Source organism: Stegostoma tigrinum, chromosome 7 (assembly GCF_030684315.1).
Source record: "Stegostoma tigrinum isolate sSteTig4 chromosome 7, sSteTig4.hap1, whole genome shotgun sequence".
NCBI classification, from domain to species: domain Eukaryota; kingdom Metazoa; phylum Chordata; class Chondrichthyes; order Orectolobiformes; family Stegostomatidae; genus Stegostoma; species Stegostoma tigrinum.
In genome coordinates this window covers 14,882,694-14,904,758 of record NC_081360.1, presented here as the reverse complement: position 1 = coordinate 14,904,758, position 22,065 = coordinate 14,882,694, and the positions used below count along the sequence as shown (strand labels likewise).

General features: G+C 46.3%; 1 protein-coding gene across 7 annotated transcripts in view; it reads right to left on the bottom strand.

The window, feature by feature from the left end:
• Positions 1-22,065, bottom strand: part of LOC125454098 (disintegrin and metalloproteinase domain-containing protein 23-like) — a 153,464-nt gene that overhangs the window by 122,857 nt on the left and 8,542 nt on the right. For all 7 annotated transcript variants that reach the window (XR_009445923.1, XM_048534444.2, XM_048534439.2 and 4 more), the window contains exon 3: positions 11,192-11,268. Coding sequence is in view for 6 of the 7 variants with exons in the window: in XM_048534444.2 (XP_048390401.2) it covers positions 11,192-11,268 (77 nt within the window). In the remaining variant the exon portion in view is untranslated. The remainder of the gene's footprint in view (positions 1-11,191; positions 11,269-22,065) is intronic.

Genomic DNA, 22,065 nt, shown 5'->3' with positions numbered 1-22,065 from the left:
GCCAGGAACAATTGGTCGATTTACACGCGCTACAAACAACGTTCCCTTCTCAGCCCGCCTGTCACTTCTTTAAAAGAAGCTGCTGCGTTTGTACATTAACCTCACCACAGAAAGTCAAGGCTTGCAATTAAAGAGCGCAAGGACATTTTTAACTTGATCGTCGGGAATACAATTCCAGCAAAGTCTTACGGCGCAGAATGGGAAAGAGGCGAAATGGCCTCAACCCCAAACCCAACTTGGCAACAATCATGGGCACTGTCAGGAAACTGGAGTGCCAGGTGGTGCCAGTATCACTGGGGCCCATCACCTCTCTCTCTCTGCACCCGATTAGATTCTAGTCCAACCTTTCCCCCACCCAGTCGTTGCTGGCTTTCTTCAGCAATCTGCCAGGTTCCAGTGAGACACACAACCAGTCCCGCCATTCGGTGAACTCCCAGATGTTCCATGCAGTTACCAGCTCAAATTCCCAGTAGGTTGCCGGGTAAATAGTTTGAGCTGAAGGGTGCAGGGGGAAAATCCAGCCCTCAGAATGCTCCAGTGAGATGCAACCCACTCCTGAGATAACACCGGTGTGCAGCTGGATGAACACAGCAGGCCAAGCGGCATCAGAGGAGCAGGAAAGTTTGACGGTTCGGGTCAAGACCCTTCTTCAGAAAAGGGGGAGGGGAAGGGGATTCTGAAATAAATAGGGAGACAGGGGGAAGCGGATTGAAGATGGATAAAGGAGAAGATAGGGTGAGTGGAGACAGACAGGTCAAAGAGGCAGGGTTAGAGCCAGTGAAGGTGAACGTGGGTGGAGAGTTGGGGGGATAGGTCAGTCCAGGGAGGAATGGACAGGTCAGGGGGACGGGATGAGGTTAGTAGGCAGGGGATGGGGGTGGGTCTTGAGGTGGGAGGAATGGTTAGGGAGGCGGGGATTAGCTGGGCTGGTTTTTGGGATGTGGTGAACCAGCCCAACTATTCCGTCTTCCTAACCATTCCTCCCACCTTAAGCCTCACCCCCATCTCCTACCCACTAACCTCATCCCACTCTCTTGACCTGTCCGTCCTCCCTGGACTGACCTATCCCCTCCCTAACTGCCCATCTACATTCACCTTCACTGGCTCTAACCCCGCCTCTTTGACCAGTCTGTCTCCTCTCACCCTATCTTCTCCTTTATCCATCTTCTATCCGCTTCCCCCTCTCCCTATTTATTTCAGAATCCCCTTCCCCCCCCCTTCTCTGAAGAAGGGTCCCGACCCGAAACGTCAAGCCTTCCTGCTCCTCTGCTGCTGCTTGGCCTGCTGTGTTCATCCAGCTTCACGCCGGTGTTATCTCAGATTCTCCAGCATCGGCAGTTCCTGCTACCTCTGCAACCCATTCCTGTTCCTTTCCAAAATGCTGTGTCTGGGCATGTTCCATGATTTGACCCTTCAACATTAGGATGTGCTTAAGGTTTTCCTGCATCTCACGTTGTCCCTGGTTCTGTCTTCTGACATGAAACTGGCTGTCACTTTCTGAACGTGTTCACAGCCATCAGCAGTGCCCTTCAGTGATGGTCTTGATCTTACACTATTGAGAGCGTTGGCTCAGCAACACAGATGCAATGAATTGCATGTCTCACCTTGCCTTCATGCAGGCACTGAGCAGAGCTCTCCCTTTAAAATTTTCTCTAAGCCGTGGCGAGTTCCCCATATCAGCCAGCCTGGGCACGCAAGGTGCAAGATGTTGATCAAGCAGCTCTGTCAGGTCCAGCAGGGGAATTCAAAGAGTAAGTCTGTCACAACACTGGTAATAAACCCATTCACTTTGCTACAATCCTCTCCAACTATGATACAGCAGCCAAGCAAAAATACAAACAAAGGCACCATGTTCCAAATTGCAAATTCACAAACTATTCAATAACAACGGAGTTATAGAGTCACAGAGTCCTCCAGCACAGAGGACTCATCTCTTGTGTCTTTTTTTAAAATCTCTGTCTCCTCTCACCTTAAAAAACAGGTCCCCTAGTCCTGAAATTCACTATCTTAGGGAAAAGATAACTGTCATCAATTTACCTACACCCCTCACTATTTTATAAACTTCTGTCAGGTCACTCCTCAACATCCTACGCTCCAGTGAAGAGAGTCCCAGCCTATCCAGCCTTCCCTAATAACTCTAACCTCCCATACCCAGCAACATCCTGATTAATCTCTTCTGAGCTCTCTGCAGTTTGATAATATCCTTTCTATAACAACAGGGCAACCAGAACTGGACGCAGTATTCCAGAAGAGGCCTCACCAATGTCCTGTACATCATCAAAATGACAGCCCAACTCCTTTACTCAAAGGACTGAGCAATGAAGGCAAGCCTGCCAAACGCCTTTTTAACCAGTCTGCCTGTGTGACACAAACTTCAAAGCATTATGTACTTGCACCCCTAGGTTCCTCTGTTCTACAACATGACCCAAGGCCCTACCATTAATTGTGAAAGCTCTATTCTTGTTTGCTGTACCAAAATGCAACACTTCGCATGTATCCATACTGAGCTCCATCTGCCATTTTTCAGCCCATTGACCTATTAGGTCAAGATCCCTTTGTAATCTTAGAAAAACTTCTTCACTGACTGCTATGCCACAAGTACAGTGAAAAGTTTACAGTTGCCACAATTCAGCACCATCTTAATGTTTCCAGGTAAAGATATTTAAGGTAAACTGCTTAGGAACCAAAGAAAAATTGGAAAAAGCAAAGAAATGAATAGTCCAACATTACTGGAGCATGTATTAGAGAATGTTGCAAACTGACTTTTTGAAGGTAATTCTTCATTAAACATACATTTCTTCAAACACAAATTCACTGCCAGATAATTTAGAACAAGCCACACAGATAGGGAAAGGGGAAGGAAGGGAGTGCAGGATCCGTATTTCTCAACCACCTTTCACAACCTCAGGGAAGTAAGTGTCAGCAAACATGCAGGTCATATTTTAAAAAGCCAGGAAAAAAATTGTAATTTCTAAGCAGAGCTGAGCAGTATCATATCATGCATAGAGTCAGAGATACACAGCACAGAAACAGGCCCTTCAGTCCAACCCCTCCATGCTAACCGGATATCCTAAATAGATTTAGTCCCATTTGTCAGTAATTGGCCAATATCCCTCTAAACCCTTCCTATTCATATACCCAGCCAGATGACTTTTAAATATTGTAATCGTACCACTCCACCACTTTGACAGTTCATTCCATGCTAACTTGCCCGTAGTGCCCAGAGATTAGTTTAGATTCCCTACAGTGTGGAAACAGGCCCTTCAGCCCAACAAGTCCACACCGCCCCTTGTAGCATCCCACCCAGACCCACACCCCTATAACCCACACACCCCTGAACACTATGGGACAATTTAGCATGGCCGATCTACCTAGCCTGCACATCTTTGGACTGTGGGAGGAAACCGGAGCACCCGGAGGAAACCCACACAGACAGGGGGAGAATGTGCAAACTCCATACAGACAGTTGCCCAAGGCTGGAATCAAATCCAGGTCCCTGGTGCTGTGAGGCTGCAGTGCTAACCACTGAGCCACCGTGCCGCCCAAAGATGTTCAGCTTTGGTATGTTATAGGGGGATGGTTCTGGGTGGGATACTCTAAGGGTCAGTGTGGACTTGTTGGGCCGAAGGGCCTGTTTCCACACTGTAGGAATTCTACAATTCTATAATTCTGGTTCATTCCATACACGCACCCACCCTCTGTGTGAAAAAGTTGCCATACTGTTGCCTTTTGAATATTTCTCCTCTCACCTTAAGCCTATGTCCCTCTAGTTTTGGACTCACCCATCCTCGGAAAAAGATCTTAGCTATTCACCCTATGCATGTTCTTCACAATGTCATAAACCTCTACAAGGTCACCCTTCAGCTTTGATGCCCAGGGAAAACAGCCCCAGCCTATCCAGCCTCTCCATATAGCTCAAACCCAAACCCTCTAACCCTGGCAACATCCTCAAATCTTTTGAGCCCTTTCCAGTTTCACAACATCTTTCCTATAGGATGGAGACCAGAATTGCACGCAATATTCCAGAAGTGTCCGAGCTCATGTCCTGCACAGCCACAACATGATCTCCCAACTCCTATGCTCAATGCATTGACCAATAAAAAGGTAAGCATACCAAACGCATTCTTCACTAACTTATCTACTTGCGACTCCACTTTTCAAGGAACTATGAACCTGTACTCCAAGGTCTCTCACTCTATATATTACACCATTTTAGATGCCTAAAGGTTGTAGCACACAGAAGGCCATTCGATTTGAGGATCTCATACTCTCAGCACCGATGGTATTATGCAGTTCATTACCTTATTTGACAAATTCTATTGAATGCTGCTCCATATAGTCCACCCATTTATAATTGGCTGTTTGACAAACTCTTTCTATTAAAGGTACTAATTGACTCTTGTCTGCCACACCCCTTTATGCATGCAACTCTGAAAGATAAAGACCGTCCTTGTTGCGTAAGGGCATTCAGACCCAGGAGCAACCTTGCAATGATGTCACGGAGCTGCAGATCACTGAATATAAATATAATGGAATTAGAACGTATCTGAAGGAATTTCCTAGAATGTGGAACTCTGCACAAAGTAGTCTGCCATGTGGACATGAGCACATAATGATTTGTCCTTACCTAATGTTACTACAAGATCAGAGCTTTGTATGTAAAGCATTACCATGTCCAGCAGTGTTTAGTATGAATATAATAAAGTATAATTCTGAAGTTTAAGCCTGAAACTAACCCTTAACCTTTCACTGACCAGTCTGTAAAGAACTAATTTCATAGTGTGACATCAATCCATACGGTAATTGAGTCCCTAACTGCAATTAGCTAAGAGAACTATGCCTCAAGATTCCCAAGTTTTAACAAAATCAAATATTACTGTACATGTGAAGAAAAATTAAACAAAGAAATCACCACTAATTTAACACTATTGTTTATAAGTAGGCTTATACTGTAAACCCAACACCATTTTCTTCCCATGGGTTCCTGTAGTTTATAAAATTTTGACAGTTCACTCACTTTCTTTTCAACTAGCCCAAAAGGTACTGCATGCCACAGCCCCTCAGAATTCACTTCAACTCTCCATAGTATTTCACTATTCCTCAAATGTAGCAATTATGTGCAAGTTCTTCCATTAGCTTTTGCTTAAGCAATCTTCCAATTTTCCTTACAGAATTCACAACTGCGGACTTAAATTCCTGTCCTGGCTTTGGAAATGCTAGATCGTTTTACCCAGTTTGCTACTGTAAAACTCTAAGCTCACCAACTAAGCTAATTGTTTTTTGCCACCATGGATCTAGGAGGAGAAACTTCGATTTCTTCCACTCACTGCAAATTACAGTACCTGATTCTTCTCACAAAATCCAGAAGGATCTGAATGACCTACTTCGGTCAGCAAACACAGACAGATAAATGAAACAAAGAAGTCTTCTGTCCAAGGCTCAATCCTGATTCACTATTTCTGCAGCACTATGACAGGATTCTGGCTGATTGAGACAGAAATTGCAAAGAAATAATTTTACTTCCATCTCAACACATTGATTCTGAAAGCCGTAGGAATAATCCATATTTTTAATGGATACAATAGCTCAGTCTGTCTGTCTGTCTCTCTCTCTACACTACAGGACCAGACAGGATCATTTGTTGTTCCAGTATCTCTCACTATTAAGTCTGACTTTGCAGCAAAACTAATATTGAATTGTAATAAATGGCACAGCCAATCACACACAGCCATCTATGAGATGAAAGGCTGAGTAATCTGTCTGAGTGGTACTGGTTAGTGGATAAATAATGGCCAGTATGAGCAGGACAATGCTCCCGCCCTTCTGCAAATTAGCATCATGAGATCCTTTAAGGTCACCAGAGAGAGCAGACAGAGTATCGATTTAATATCTCATCCCAAATAGTGTGAAATAATGCAGCACTCCCTCAGCAGCATACTGGAAATGTCGGTGTAGATTTTCTGCTTGCATTTCTTGAGTAGGCCCCAAACCCATGTGTGACTGCAATTCAGAAGTCAGTCATTGACTACAAAGCAGTTTGGGGCATTGTGGGTATTATAGCTGACTGATTGCATGTTGCACTACGACCATTTGGTTTTAACATTAGGAAATGCACTCTAACTGCAGATCAACATGAACCACTGCTGTACTGCAGCCCCAGTGGTGGGACATTGCCTCTTCCAAGGCATCTCAGACATGGGGTAGAATCTTCCCAGGCCCTGAACAACTGGGCAACAGCGGGAATGTTGGGGGGGAAAAAAAAAAAATCACTGGAGATTGCCAGCAAGGAGGCTTGACTTAAAGTCCAGAAGGTCTCATTTTTCCTACCATGTGTTGATCAGTGAGATGAGATTCTCACCAAGGAGCAGTGAGAGGTCAACTTGCAGCATTAGCATGTGTTAACGTCTCCTTATCATCTCATCTCAGCTCATTTGCATGGCATTTTCCCAGTCTCCCACCCTCTGGCTCGAAAACAGACGAGGCAACTCCTGACAGGACAGTCAGAGTCTCCATGTCGCTGCTGGCTCCTCCAGGCTTCCATCTTGGACACCACTCACTGACATCTCAGAGTGCAGCTCGCGGGCAGTGCCCCGCGCACACCCTCCGTCCATGGACCTTAGCATCAGGTCCAGCCTCACATCTCCCATCCACGTATAGTACAGTAATGTACTTCCAAACTCCACTTTGGAGTGCACTGGCACTCTCCCTGGCATGTTGCTACCCACAGGGACAGGCATCCAACTCATGGATTTGACCAAGGAGCATCTTACAGCTCACCTGCTTTCTTAACATTTACTCACTTTATGTGTCCTTCAATCCTCACAGCATCCCTGCCTTGCCTGGTCTTATGGTTCTTTCACCCCCTCTGCCTGTCATTGCAGGCTGACAGTATTTTGGTTTTGCGTGGCTGCTTAGCGTAGACACAGAACTGGGAAGCTTGTGGTCAGCCATGATCTGTTAAGGGGGCAGACATGTCACTGTTATGTCAATATTAGTCATACAGCACAGACCAGCAGTGCGCACAACAAACACAATGCACGTGCATGTGCTTCAACTGATTGGACATGTCTCAATGTCTCGGGGAGGAGTTCTCAGTCAGGTCACAGCAGGAAGTCGAGGGGAGGTGGCTACTGTCAGTCAAGAACATTGTGCGATCTCAGTCCAGGGCTCGGGCACAGTCAGGGTCAAGGGCTCCATCTTGAACCTGGAGCTTTGAGAGGAAGGTGCTCCCAACAAAGCCACCACCTGAACATCTGAGTGTTGACAGCACTGTAAACAGAATTTTTGTTGATTTGAGAGACCAACTGAACACTTGTCATTCTAAAACAAATTCTAGGGGACAGGCAGTAAGTCGATTACAGCTATTTTAAGGAGACACCAGAGCCAAAATTAGGCCATTCAGCCTATCAAGTCTGCTCTGTCATTCAACCATGGCTGGTAAGTTTCTCAACTTACTCCCCATACTTACTCAGAGATAATAGCATCTGCCGATGCTGGCGAATCCGAGATAACGATGTGTGGAGCTGGATGAACACAGCAGGCCAAGCAGCACCCTGCTCCTAAGATGCTGCTTGGCCTGCTGTGTTCATCCAACTCCACACCTTGTCATCCCCCATACTTACTCTCCCACTTTCTCCCCATAACCCTTGATCCCCTTGACATTTAAGAACATATCTATCTATCTCAGTCTTAAAATGTAATCAATGGCCTGGTCTTCACAGCCTTCTGCAACAATGAATTCCATAGATTCACCACCTCAATAGCCAAAGATGTAACTCTTTATCTCCGCTCTAAAGGGTCTTCCCTTTACTCTTAAGCTGTTCCCTCCAGTCCTAGTCTCTCCTACCAATGGAGAGATCTTCCCAACGTCCACTCTGTCCAGACCGTTCAGTATTCTGCAAGTTCCACTTAGATCCCCCCCAATCCATCACAGTGGACCCCAAAATTTAAAAGCCAGATGGGAAAACACACCAATGCTTCATCGGAGGCTGCGCTAAGGATGTTACCAAGCATGGTAACAAAACATGTGCGGGACAACAAACCAGCTCGGTGAGCCAACCAGCCTCAACACCCACAACCCAAGCCACAGATCTACTCCAAAACCTTCTAAACTCCATCGATGGAGACCCAGAGTCCTCAAACATTTCACTCCTGGGATCATTCTTGTGAACCTCCTCTGGACCCACTCCAGAGCCAGTACATCCTTCTTGAGATATGGGGCCCAAAATTGATCACAATACTCTAAATGTGGCCTGATCTCATAAAGCCTCAGAAATACATTCCTGATTTGTTATTCAAGTCCTCTCAAAATAAATGCCAACATTGCACTTGCCTTCCTAACTACTGACTCAACCTGCAAGTTTACCTTGAGAGAATCCTGGACCAGAACCCAAGTTCCTTTGCACTTTGAATTTTCTCCCCATTTAGAAAATAGTCCATACCCCTATCCTTCCTACCAAAGTGCATGACCTCACACTTTCCCACGTTGTATTCCATCTGCCACTTCTTTGCCCACTCTCCTGACCTGTCTAAATTCTCCTGCAGCCTCCCTGCCTTGTCAATACTACCTGTTCCTCACTTATCTTTGTATCATCTGCAAACTTCGCAAGAATGCCTTCAGTTCCTTCATCTATATCATTAATGTATAACATGAAAAGTTGTGGTCCACCTCACCCTGCAAACCCCCACAACCGACTCTTGAATATTTGGGATATTAATTGTGTCTTCGACCATAAAAGTTGATGCAAAGTACTTACTCAGTTCCTCAGCCATTTCCTTGTTCCCCACTACTACTTCTCCAGCGACCTAAAGTCCACTTTTGCCTCTCTTTTTCCCTTATACATAATCAAAAGAAACTCCTGCGATCTTCTTTTATATTACTGGCTAGCTTGCCCTCATGTTTAATCTCCTCCCTCCTTATTTCCTTTTTCATTGTCCTCTGTTTGTCTTTGTAACTTCCCAATCCTCTGGCTTCCTGCTGACCTTCGCCACATTATATGCCTTCTCTTTTATGCTATCCCTGACTTCCCTTTCTACCATGGTTGCCTCATCTTCCCTTTAGTATGTTTCTTTTTCCCCTCGGGATGGATTTTTGTGTCTCCCAAATTACTCCCAGAAACTCTTGCCATTGACGTTCTACTGTCCTTCCTGCTAGGCTCCTCTCCCAGTCAATTCTGATCAGCTCCTGCCTCATGCCTCTGTAGTTGCCTTTATTCAACTATAAGACCGTGACATCTAATTCCATCTTCTCCCTCTCAAATTGCAAACTAAGTTCTATCGTATTATGGTCATTGCCTCCTTAGAGTTCCTTCACCTTGAGTTCCCTTAGAGTCTGCCCTGTTGCACAGCACTAAATCCAGTGTTGCCCATTCCCACATGGGCTCCAACACAAGCTGCTCCAAAATGCCATCTACTAGGCATTGCATAAATTCCTTTTATTGTGATCCATTACCAACCTGATTTTCCCAGTCCATCTGCATATTGAAATCCCCCATGATCACTTTAACCTTGCCATTCTTACATACCTTTTCTATCTCCTGGTGTATCCCGTGCCCCAAATCCTGACAATTGTCCGGAGGCCCGTACATTTCTTCCATTATGATTTTTTTTTACCTTTGCAGTTCCTCAACTCTACATCATCTGACCCTACTTCATTTCTTGTTCCTGATTTAATTTCACTTCTTACTAAGAAGGCAACCCCACTCCTTATGCCCACCTGCCATTGATGGAATGTATATCTTTGGATGTTTAGCTCCCAGTCCTGAGCCCCTTGCAGCTGCGTCTCCGTGATGCCCGCCACATCATAACCTGCCAATTTTGATCTGCACCACAAGCTTGTTTATGTTATTTTGTTTGCGGCATACATTCAGAAACAACACCTTCAGTCCCTGTATTAACTGTCTGTATTCTCAAAGTCATTTGTTTATCCTGTGTGCTTGAAGTTTGATTTCTAACCCTTTCCAAACACCTGGTTCTATTTTGTGCGCTGGAGACTTTAATAACTTCTTCCAAGTCCTCCTTTCTTTTCATATCTTTTTTCCTTCCCCCACACCTTTCCGCATAATTGAATCCACCTCCACAGATGTTAACCTGCTATGTTGTTACCCCACTGGCCATTATATTCCGTAGACTTTTACCTTCCCTTTCCACCCCCAGACGCCCAGACACCCACCCCACCCACTTTCAAGTTTAATGATCAACTACAGTAATTGGCCAATAGTACAACAGGTGATTCTTACCCAAAGCATGTGATCAATCGAGTGTTGCATGTGTCTGATCCCTATTCATATGTCACCACGCACCCCCATCCCGTAAAGGAAATTTTTATCCCTCCACAACTCCCTAGTGATCATAACAGGCATCCGTTCTCAGCACTGGTACTCTAACTACTGTTTCTGGTTTTTTCTCCCCAGTCTTCTCATTGGCTTTTCACAGACATAAATTAGGCAAATCCGTAATGGCACAGAAAAACAATTGGTTATGCTCGGTTTCTGTAACTTTGTGCCCTATTGAGCTGTTACCTGGCTTCCACTGAGCCATTCTGGGCACCAATGCCATACAGCGGCTCCGCTCTACTTTGCGTTGGCATTGGACATCAGTTTGAAAGCAGAGAAGTGCTTTTGACAGCACACACCGCTGCTACTTAGCGTCTGTGGCGGAGGGCGTGAATACTTGTGGTTGTGGAGCCAAATCGGGCAGGCTGCTTTGTCCTGGATGGTGTCAAGCTTCTTGAGTGTTGCTGGAGCTGCACTCGTCCAGTCAAGTGGAGAGTATTCTGTCGCGCTCCTGACTTGCACCTAGTAGATGGTGGACTTTGGGAAGGCAGGAGGGGAGCTACTCGTTGCAGGATTCCTAACTTTGGAGCTACCCTTGTTGCCACAGTGTTTATATGGCTAGGGCTCTCCTCAACCTCTCCCCTCACATGAGGCATGGTGACCCTCCACCACCAGTCATCTCACTTTCTGGTAAGACTTTTGTCCATATAGCTAGTCCGGTTCAGCTTCTGGTCAATGGTATCCAAAAACCCCTTCACGAGGAACAAGAATTACAGTTCTGCCTTGAAGAGCTTTCTAGTAACAACTCCACACAAACCCATAACCAGTAAACTTCATCCATAAGTGAAGGGAAAGAGCATCTACCAACAACCAGTGCATCCCAGACAGACAATTTCCATGTGCAAATTGATACTTACTGGTTCAGTGTAACATCGAGGATAAAGGTGGAGCCATAGGCATCGATCTGGAAGCTTGCATGGGTGAGGTGGACGGCCTGCAGGAGTGAGCAAGACAGAATAATATTAATCATGTTGAAGCTGATAAGTCACAAGCCAAACCCTCTGCAGTTCTGGGAGGTGCAATTTAGAAAGGATGTCTACACTTGGAGAGAGTGCACAGCAGAATGGTAACATTGAAGAGGGGACCTTATTACACAGAGTGAATGGAGAAATTGGGGTTGCTCTCTCTCTCAAGCGGAGGCGGCTAAGGGGAGATTTAATCGAGCTGTTCAACATTCTGAAGGTGGTAGATTATGTCAATAAGGAGAAAATGTTTCCACCAGTCAAAGGCCAGCGTACATTAATTTTAAGGTGATGAGTAAATAAAATAGTTCAATGAGGAATCATCACTGGATTACAATGACAGAGTACGCTACCCGAAAATCTGTTGAGGGCAGATTCAAAAGGGTTTTAGAGAAAAAGGGAAGAGTTGCAGGGCATGGAGAATAATGAGACTGCGACTAAGTCTAAAGTTCTTTTAAACCACTGTCTTTTCTGTCATTCAATGAGTCACATGACTGATATGACAAACCCCAACTCCACTTTCCAAATCATAGACACCTACAGCATGGAAACAGGCCCTACAGCCCAAACCAAATCTGAGAGCATCCCACCCAGACCCATCCCCCTAATCTGAACACAATGGGCAATTAGGCACGGCCAATCCACCTAATCTGCACATCTTCAGACTGTGGGAGGAAACCACAGCACCCAGAGGAATCCCATGCAGACACAGGGAGAATGTGTCTGTGTGGAGTTTGCACAGTCACCCAGGTCTCTGGCACTGAGAGACAGCAATGCTAACCACTAAGCCACCATGGCACCCTACATCTTTTAGTGATTCTCTTTACTGATTTAAAGTCTGAGTCTATAGTCTCAAATATCCTGAACGACCCAGCCTCGGCAGCCCTCTGTGGTGAAGAGCTACAAAGATTTGCCACGGTCTGAGAGAAAGAATTCATCCTCATCTCTGTGTTCTCTCACCTAATGCTGTCTAAACACTTTCTCCAAGTGGCTCCTTCAACCAACGCACTCCAAACCAAATTAAAAAAGGAAAAAGAAATTATTGCAAGCAACTTTTTTTCGCCTTGACAGAATAGATGCGTGAAGGTGTAAAGCTCCTGATGAAATTTACCCTGACAATGTACTCTCACTGGAGAAATGAAGCACTTCCAAATTTATATCAAAGAACATTATTCAGATAAAGGAACACCACCACCTACAAGTTCAACCCCTACCTGCTCAAATCAGACCTCATCTTGATTTAAAATTAATTCACCATTTCTTCAGAGGTGCTGGGTCAAGATCCTAGAACTCCCTTCCAAACAATGCTGCGGGTCTCCCAATACCAACACTGCAGCTGTTCACGAAAACAGCTCACCACCACTTCTCAATGGCAACTAGGGATGGGCAGTCGTAGTCGTATAGCATGGAATCAGACCCTTAAGTCCACCAATCCATACCAACCATAATCCCAAATTCACCTAGTCCCACCTGCCTGCTCCTAGCCCATATCCCTCCAAGCCTTTCCTATCCCTGTACTTAAAGTGTCTTTTAAACATTATAACTGTGTCCACATTCACCACTTTCTCTGGAAGTTCATGCCATACGTGAACCACTCTCTACAAAACAGCTGGCCTTGATTATTTTCTTAAAACTCTCCCTCACCTTAAAAATATGCCCCCTAGTCTTGAAATTCCCCACACTGGGGAAAAGATGCCTACCATTAACCCCAGCTATACCCCTCAAAATTTTATGAGCCTCGAGAAGGTCACTCCTCAACCTCCTGTGCTCCAGGGAAATAGGTCCCAGCCTTTCTTTATAACTCAAGCCTTCCATACCTCTCAACATCCTGGTAAAGTTCTTGTGAGCCCTTTCTAGCTTAGTAATACCCTTCCTGTAACAGGGTGACCACAACTGGACAGAGTATTCCGGAAGAGGCCACATCAACATCTTGCACAACCTCAACATAAACGTACCAACTCCTACACTCAAAAGGTCTGAGCAATGACGGCAAGTGTGCTAAATGCCTTCTTAACCACCCTGTCTACATGCGCCGCAAACTTCAAAGAATGACACACCTGAACCTCTAGGTCCCTCTGCTTGACACCACCCAGGGCCCTACCATCAAATGCATTGGCCCACTTTGTGACACTTACATTCTACGATCGATTTGTTTCTTGTTTCTTTTTTTAAAAAAAAGGGCTCCCAGGATCTGCATCGAGTCAACACCTCAGTGAAGATGCGGTTTGCTCTCTCTGATGTGGAAGCAATACTGCAGCTCTTTTCGTGTCTTGTGGGGCGAGAGGTCATTTTCGTGGCCGAACAACATGAAGAATGAGCTGCAAAAAAAAATGCTGCAAGGAAAGCTGTCTGCACTTTGTGTGGAAAGTGATAAACCTTGATGCTTATCATTTGAGGGCATCCTCAGTGGCTTTGTTGTCCAAAAATCAAGTGTTTTTTTGTTAATTTTATTCTGCTGTCTCATTGTTTCCATTTACTAAATGCTGATCTGTGCAATTACTTACATTGCTGTAGATTTTAAAAGATTTGTATACGCTAAATTAAGAAATCATAAAAGTATTTAATTTGAAAATATTTCACAATGCAAACAGGTTTATGGCATAATCTAATTTTAGTTATGTGTTTAGTTTTAGTTGTACCCTCGCATAAGTGCTAAAATGCGTTGATGTTTTTATATAATCAGGGAAATTTATTTTTGTACACCTAGGGAGGTGATGGCCTCATGGTATCATTATTAGACTATTAATTCGGAGACCCAGACAACATCCTAGGATCCCAGGTTCGTAATCCTGCCACGGCAGACGGTGGAATTTGAATTCAATAAAAACATCTGGAAATTAAAAATCTAACGATGATCACAAATCCATTGTCAATTGTCGAGGGAAAACCCCACCTGGTTCACTACTGTCCTTTAGGGAAGGAAGCTGCCATTCTTACCTGGTCTGGCCTACATGTGACTCCAGAACCCACAGCAATATGGTTGACTCTCAGTTGCCCTCTGCGCAATTACAGATGGGCGAGAAATGCTGCCTGCTCAGCGATGCCCTCATCCTGTTAATGCATAAAGGACTTCCGTTGCCCTCTCTGCTGGGTTAATACACCTTTCTCGGTTATGCTATGGATCTATGAAGGGCTATAGGTAAGATGAACGGCAGATGTCTTTTCCCTCGATTGGGGGAGTTCAGGACCGGGGACATATTGTTAAAGGTGACAGGAGAAAGGTATTAAAAAGAAAGGCATGAGGAGCAATTTTTTTAAAAAAATAGAGTGATTCATGTGTGAAATATGCTTCCAGAGGAAGTGGAGGAGGGGGTACATCTACAATGTTTGAAAGACATTTGGATAAGTACATGAATAAGAAAGGTTTGGTGCGATATGGGCCAAACACAGAGGCATGTGCAACTAATTTAGTTTGGGGCTATGGTCAGCATGGACTGGTTGGACCAAAGGGTCTGTTTCCGTGTTGTATGACTCGATGACTACGCCAATCCAACTCCATTAGATTTCTCCTCAACTGGTTATATCAAGCATGTCTGCTAAATGAACCTTTATAGCCCTGGTACTGTTGGAGCTGATGTTAAGTTGCATCCATCCGCCACCACCAACATCCTCCAACCACCACACCTCCAACCACTTCCCAGAGGAAAAAAGCCAACTTTTCCCTTCCTGAAGTGCAGTACCCAAAAATCCCAACTCTCTGATGTGGTTACCCTGAGCACAGTCTGAGAGTGTTGGGGATAAAATGGCAGTGTCCGTAAGCAAACCAACATCCACAAGGAGCTCTTATATGCCAATGTTCTGTGGTTTTATTCTCCTCTTCTACTGCATGCTCTCTCAGTGTAGTCACATTAAGCCCCACACACACTGTCCTCTCCAGCCCCCATTATTCATTGCTCTAATGGTCCCCAAAGGGTGCGAAGAGAAAACGAGGAACAAGGTACCACGCTGGACAATCAGCCACAATCATAAGGGATGGCAGAACAGGGTCAAAGGGCTGAATGGCCTTCTCCTGCTCCTTTTTGGCTACTTCTAGGTTTCTGAAGCAATACCTCCCAAAAGTGCTGCGGATTAATGGGTCTCTCTCTCAGCAGATAGATCAGCCAATACCTCTGCAGGCCCTCGCATTCAATGTCCCCGTGCCCGGTCTCACAGTCCCTATGACCCAGAGACTCTCCAAATCAAAGCTGCATCTGTTTTCTCCTCCCTCGGGCCTGAAGAGATTCTTCTGCCAGGTTTCTTTGATTTGCTGTTGGAATTTGCACACTGTGGATTGATTTCTCCCTTTCAATTAGCCAGAAATATTGAGAGAAACGCAAAGCCTCTGCTGATCAGATCATTGTGGGCAAACGAGGTCAAGTGCAAAATTTGGCAGAAACGGTTTTGCTCTGTATAAATCAAAAGGTTTGCAAACCTACAGTGACTGATGAACACAAATCTGTCCTCACTTTGATCAAAAGGGTCGTGCAATCTTGTTTGTGAAAACCCCAATGGTGGATTTTCAAAATGAATTTTTGAAAGCCAAAATAAAAGTGAAAAAATATTGAGAAGCAGAGGCTGCATTCAACAACAGTAAAGGGGCAAGAGAATCTGGTGCTGGAATATATAAAGGTTCGCATTGTTAACTAAAAAGCTGTGAGCTAACCTCTCACAGTTAACAATCACATATCGGTTTTAAACTGCCACATCTGACAACATGGAGGAGATTTTCACTTATGCCCTCATATCATGTGGTTCTCTGTCACCACCACTTGGCTGCCTCCAATTTGTCACATTGCCGGGTCTGACAAAAAAAAATGCCCTTCAAATCAAACAAACATTAAAAAGTCTGAAGCCGTTTCCCCACAGACTGCTTCCTGGTCACCAATTGTAGGCCTGTCTGTGGCCACTGTCTCAAACCGAACCAGACTTATTGCAGCATTAGCATTCTGGCTAGGTGCAAGTAGCATTCCTGACCCCCATATCCTCTCCATCACCAAAACCCTTTACTCTGCGATATCAACGTGTCATGGCTCAGAAAGGGAGGTGATGGCCGAGTGCTGTTATTGCTGGACTGTTACTCCAGAAGACTCACGTCATGTTCTGGGGCTTGGATTTGAATCCTGCCACAGAAGAGGGTCAAATTTAATTTCCGGCCTTACAACACTAAAATCCCTGCATTCCTCCAACGTTACCTTCCTGTGCCTTCCCTCACTCCTTTTAAATTTACCCCAGATGACTTTAAGGTCTAGAAATCCCTGCCAAAAACCTCTCTGCCTCGATCTCAGCCATTCCTTAAAGCTTTAATTCTTTGACAAAGTTTATGGTCATCTGTACCGATGTCTCCTCTTTTGTTCCAGTGCTCATTTTTATTGTAGCGCACCCTTGAAATGCCTTAGAACGTGTGCAATCATCCACAAGGAGGATAGCGTTGTGGCACAAGCATTCATTCCCCCAACACCAGCCTCCTCTGTCACCTCTCCAGGTTCAGTGTTCCAATTGGCAAATGTGGATTTACACCTTCTTGGTGTGAAGTTGAAACCATGCAGATGCTCCATTAGCCTCACAGTCAGAGACAGAGGCCTTCAAAGCAACGTCACAGGCCTAAAACAGTTAAAATTTGCTATATTATTTTCAATAAAGGCCAAAAGATCCAGTGTGCGATTCAGTAACTGCAAAGCTGATCATGCATTTCGTCATCTTGATATCTCCTATTATAATGTTACTGTTACTCAGTTCCTTCGGTGCACTTTCTGCTGACATTGACAAAACATGTTCATGGATATCCCACAGAGGTTACAGCTATTATAATCAATAATTTCACACTCCGCTCCAAACAATAACGGACTCAGCGATTTGGATTTTTTTTTGACCTTCGAATGCCAACTGCCTATTTTAAGCATAAGCCAGGCTAAATTTCACTTTTACACTCCACTCAAGATGAACCTCTTCCTACAGGATGCTTGGAATCTAAGAACGGAGCAATTTTTTTTGCCCGAAGTGCCCGGATTGTGTCGTGGCAGGAGAAAGCAGCAGAAGTGGTGCCCTTGCTCTGTCGCGCTCCCATGTTGGTTTTCTGCTTCAAAATGGCTGCCTGGAGAAAGGGCAGAAAATGTATGTCATCTCTGTGCGCCTGCAGATCGCCTCGCCTCTGCTGCATCACCACCGAGGGCCGTACTTCTCAGCTGTCAGTTTGATTGGTCCTGTCAATTCAGTGCTACCGCGGTCAGGAGCTGGGGTGCGGTGGGGCAAAACGGTTAAGTGCGGCCCTTCAGCAGACAGCAAACCGTCTCTGATTGCCAGCTGACTGCCTCTGCAGCAGCTAAAGAGGGCGTGCAAGTCTGCAGGGTGGCGGGAGTACGGGCCCCTCACTGCAGACTCCTCACTCCACTACCTCCCTAATCCACCTGCACATTTACTCAAACATGCGGTTCTGTTCCCGTCCTTTCGGCAGCCAACGGATCGAAGGGGCATGGCTTTCCGGAGAAATCAGATTCCACAGGAAGCCGGAACAGGAGAATAACTTGACTTAAAGTAAAATTGTACTGGTGCAGCACCGTGTGTGGCCTCAGGGCATTCAACAGCTCATCACAACCACAGAAGGATAACAAAGTGTGGAGCTGGATGAACACAGCAGGCAAAGCTCATCTTTGGAGCACAAAAGCTGACGTTTCGGGCCTCGACCCTTCATCAGTAAAAGGGGGATGGGGAGAGGATTCTGAAATAAATAGGGAGAGAGGGGGAAGCGGACTGAAGATAAATAGAGAAGAAAGGTGCAGAGGAGAGTATGGGTGGCAAGGTAGGGACGGGATAGGTCAGTCCAGGGAGGATGGACAGGTCAACGGGGCAGGATGAGTTTAGTAGGCTTGAGAAGGGAGGAGGGGATAAGTGAGAGGAAGAACAGGTTAGGGAGGCAGGGACGAGCTAGTCTGGTTTTGTGATGCAGTAGTGGGGGTGGGGGGGGGAAAAAAAGAGGAGATTTTGAAGCTTGTGAAATCCACATAGATACCATGGGGCTGCAGGGTTCCCAAGTGGAATGAGAGTTGCTGTTCCTGCAACCTTCGGGTGGCATCATTATGGCACTGCAGGAGGCCCAGGATGGATATGTCTCCTGTGGAATGGGAGGAGGAATTAAAATGGTTCGCGACGGGGAAGTGCAGTTGTTTATTGCGAGCCGAGCGGAGGTGTTCTGCAAAGCAGTCCCCAAGCCTCCGCTTGGTTTCCCCAATGTAGAGGAAGCCACACCAGGTACAGTGGATACAGTATACCACATTGGGAGATGTGCAGGTGAACATCTGCTTGATGCGGAAAGTCATCTTGGGGCCTGGGATGGGGGTGAGGGAGGAGGTGTGGAGACAAGTGTAGCACTTCCTGCGGTTGCAGGGGAAGGTGCCGGGTGTGGTGGGGTTGGAGGGGAGTGTGGAGCTGACAAGGGAGTCATGGAGAGAGTGAACTATGTCAAGAACACTACCCAGGACAAATTGGCCTACTTGCTTGACACCTGTTCCACAAGCATCCATTCCCGCCACCATCGACACTCAGTACTATCTACAGGATGCACTGCAGGATATTCAAGAAAAATGTCTTGGATGGTGGAGTCGGACTGTAGATGGCGGAAGTGTTGTTGGATGATGCGTTGTATCCGGAGGTTGGTGGGGTGGTGTGTGAGGGCGAGGGGGATTCTCTTAGGGCGGTTATTGCAGGGGCGGGGTGAGAGGGATGAGTTGCAGGAAATGCAGGAGACACGGTCGAGGGCGTTCTCGACCACTGCACGGGGTGGTGGTGGTGGGGGGGAGAGTTGCGGTCCTTGAAGAACGAGGATATCTGGGATGTACATGAGTGGAAAGCCTCATCCTGGGAGCAGATGCGGCGGAGGTGAAGGAATTGGGGACGGCATTCCAGGTGAACTTGAGGTTGGGGTGGAAGGTGTTGGTGAAGTGGATGAACTGTTTGAGTTCCTATTGGGAGCACGAGGTGGCGCCGATACAGTCATCAATGTAATGGAGGAAGAGGTGGGGTTCAGGGCCAGTGCAGGTGCAGAAGAGGGACTGTTCCACGTAACCTACTAAGAGACAGGCATCGCCTGGGCCTGTGCAGGTACCTGTGGCCATCTCCTTTGTCTGTAGGAAGTGGGAGGAATCTTGTGCTCCTGAGATGCTGCTTGGCCTGCTGTGTTCATCCAGCTCCACACTTTGTTATCTTGGATTCTCCAGCATCTGCAGTTCCCATTATCTCCTCTCTCACCCAGAAGGATCATCGCTGTTATGTGAAACAGACAGTAGGCACAGCAAGATCCCGCAAACAGAATAGGATAATTTTTTTCTGAAGAAAAGCAACATCTGAAATGTTGACTGGCCAGCATTTCTTGCGCGTCTCTCACTGCCATTCCGAAGGTGGTGGTGAGCCACTTTCTTGAACCACTGCACTCCGTGTGCTGTGGGGTTGACCCACGATGCCCGCGAGGACAGAACTCCAGAATTTTGACTCAGTGAAGAGTGAAGGAATGCCAATATATTTCCAAGTCGGGGCAGTGAGTGACTTGGAGGGGAACGTGTTCCCATGTATCTGTTGCCCTTGTCCTTCTGGGTGGAAGTGGTCAGGGGATCGGAAGGTAGTGTCTAAGGATTTTTGGTGAATTCCTGCAGTGCATCCTGTAGATAATACTGAGCGTCGATGGTGGCGGGAATGGATGCTTATGGAACAGGTGCCAAGCAAGTAGGCCAATTTGTCCTGGGTAGTGTTCTTGACATATAAATATTGGACATTATAAATAAATATTATAGCACCCCCTCAATGCTATGCTACATCCTTGGTTTTGTACACAGGAATCTAGTGTGGGCTCAAACACAATAACGAGAGCTGCCAGCGAGTCACAGCTCACCTTTGCTCTGCACTGTGCCTTCACTCAAGGGATAAGCAGGAGTGTTTAGTACATCGATCGAAAGGCACCTGAAATCTTTCACTTCGCCGTGAGGGTGTTTGTCAAGACAGACACAGACAGAGAGAGGGATTGCTGCTGCCTGCCAATTTATGTCAGTACTCCAGCCAGATAACTGCACACTATGGGCGCACTGTATAGTTTTAACACTTGGCTAATACCTTTCAGAGGAAATGCTAAACCACAGCCCACGTGGAGGCCTAATGCATCCCACTCTCCTCACGTCTGCAAAGATTTTATTCTCCCTCATCCTGGCAAATCCCCTGGTGGTGGTGGTGGGAAAAGAGGTGAGGGCTGCCCCATGAAATCCAAGGTGGTATTGGATGCAGCTGGCTGATCCATCGACCATCAGATCCAGTGGATCCCAACGAAGTGCTGCTGGGGCCAGTCCCTGGCTGCGCAAGACGCTTAACATTCCGGAATGCTGGCATTGACACTAACTTCTTTTCCCGCCTCCAACAATCAGTTGGAATGCTCCACCCCCAAAGTTGAGACTGTCCAATAAGGTGTCTCTGCCACATCCCTCCTTCCCTCCCAGACGGCACTCAACTCACTCTAGCCTCGAAACTGCTCAACCAATGTCCTCAAGCAAACCAGGTACCACAGCCACCTCCCTACGGAACCAGGTCATCCCCATGGACTACAGTCCACATTCAAGCCTTCCCAATTTTGCCCCAACCGTGACCAGCTTTTCCTGATGAAGGGTCTAGGCCCGAAACATCAGCTTTTGTGCTCTTGAGATGCTGCTTGGCCTGCTGTGTTCATCCAGCTCCACACTTTGTTATACAGGAAGGTGCCGTCAGCTGCCAAATCCACTTGGATCTTTCCCGGGAAAGAGGAGGATTCCACGCTTGGACCGGAGCGGCTCTTATCAACGTTTGAAAACTGTATGGATCTGACTGTAACGGGATTAAACTGTCTCCCCTCAAACCATCTGCAGGCCTTGACAGGACTTACTGACCCACACTCCCCTCCACACCCCCACAAAACCAACCCACTGTCGCCCAGCAGCAAGGGTCTGTACTCAATCACGGCCAGGGAACCCGCACAGACATAAACACAAGTGCATTTGGAGTGGGGCTAGGCCACTCAGCCCCTTTGGGCCTACTCTCCTATTCACTAAGATGATGGTTCATTCAACTGATCCACATTCCCACCTACTCCATCAGATCTTGCTTATCAAGGATCGGTATAAGTCTACTGACAAGAGAAAAACTCAAAGCCTCTAACTCCATCGCCTATTAAGCAGAAGCCTTCCAACTGCCTTGATCAGTAATGCCATAGATTACAAGAGCAGGAAGGTTGTTTTGTGGCTGTACAAAAAAAAATTTGGTTGGCCAACAGCTGGAGTACTGCGAGCAGTTCAGAACACTGCACTAAAGGCAGGATGTGATTGCACTGGAGAGTGTGCAGAGGCTGTTGCCTGGGATGGAGTAATTCAGCCGTGAAGAGAGGCTGGATAAGCTCGGGATGTCGTCTTCGAAGCAGAGAAGGATGAAGGGTGACTTATATGAGGTGTGTTAGATTATGAGGAGCATGGACTGGGTGAATAGAAAGCAGCTGTTCCCCCTTGGTCAAAGTTTCAGTAAGTTGGGGGCATCAATTTAAGGTGAAAGGTGGGAGGTTTTAGGGGGAATTGGAGGAGAAATGTTTTCACCCAGAGGGTGGTGGAGGTCGGGAATGCCCTGCCCAGTGGGTAGTTGAGGTGGGAAGCCTCACAACCTTTTAAAAAGAGAAAGTACCTGGATGAGTACTTCATGTACTAACATTCAGGGTATGGTCCTGGTGCTGGAAAGTGGGATTGGTGTAGGTTTGGCATTGCTTTGATGGTACAGGCTTGATGGGCTGAAGGGCA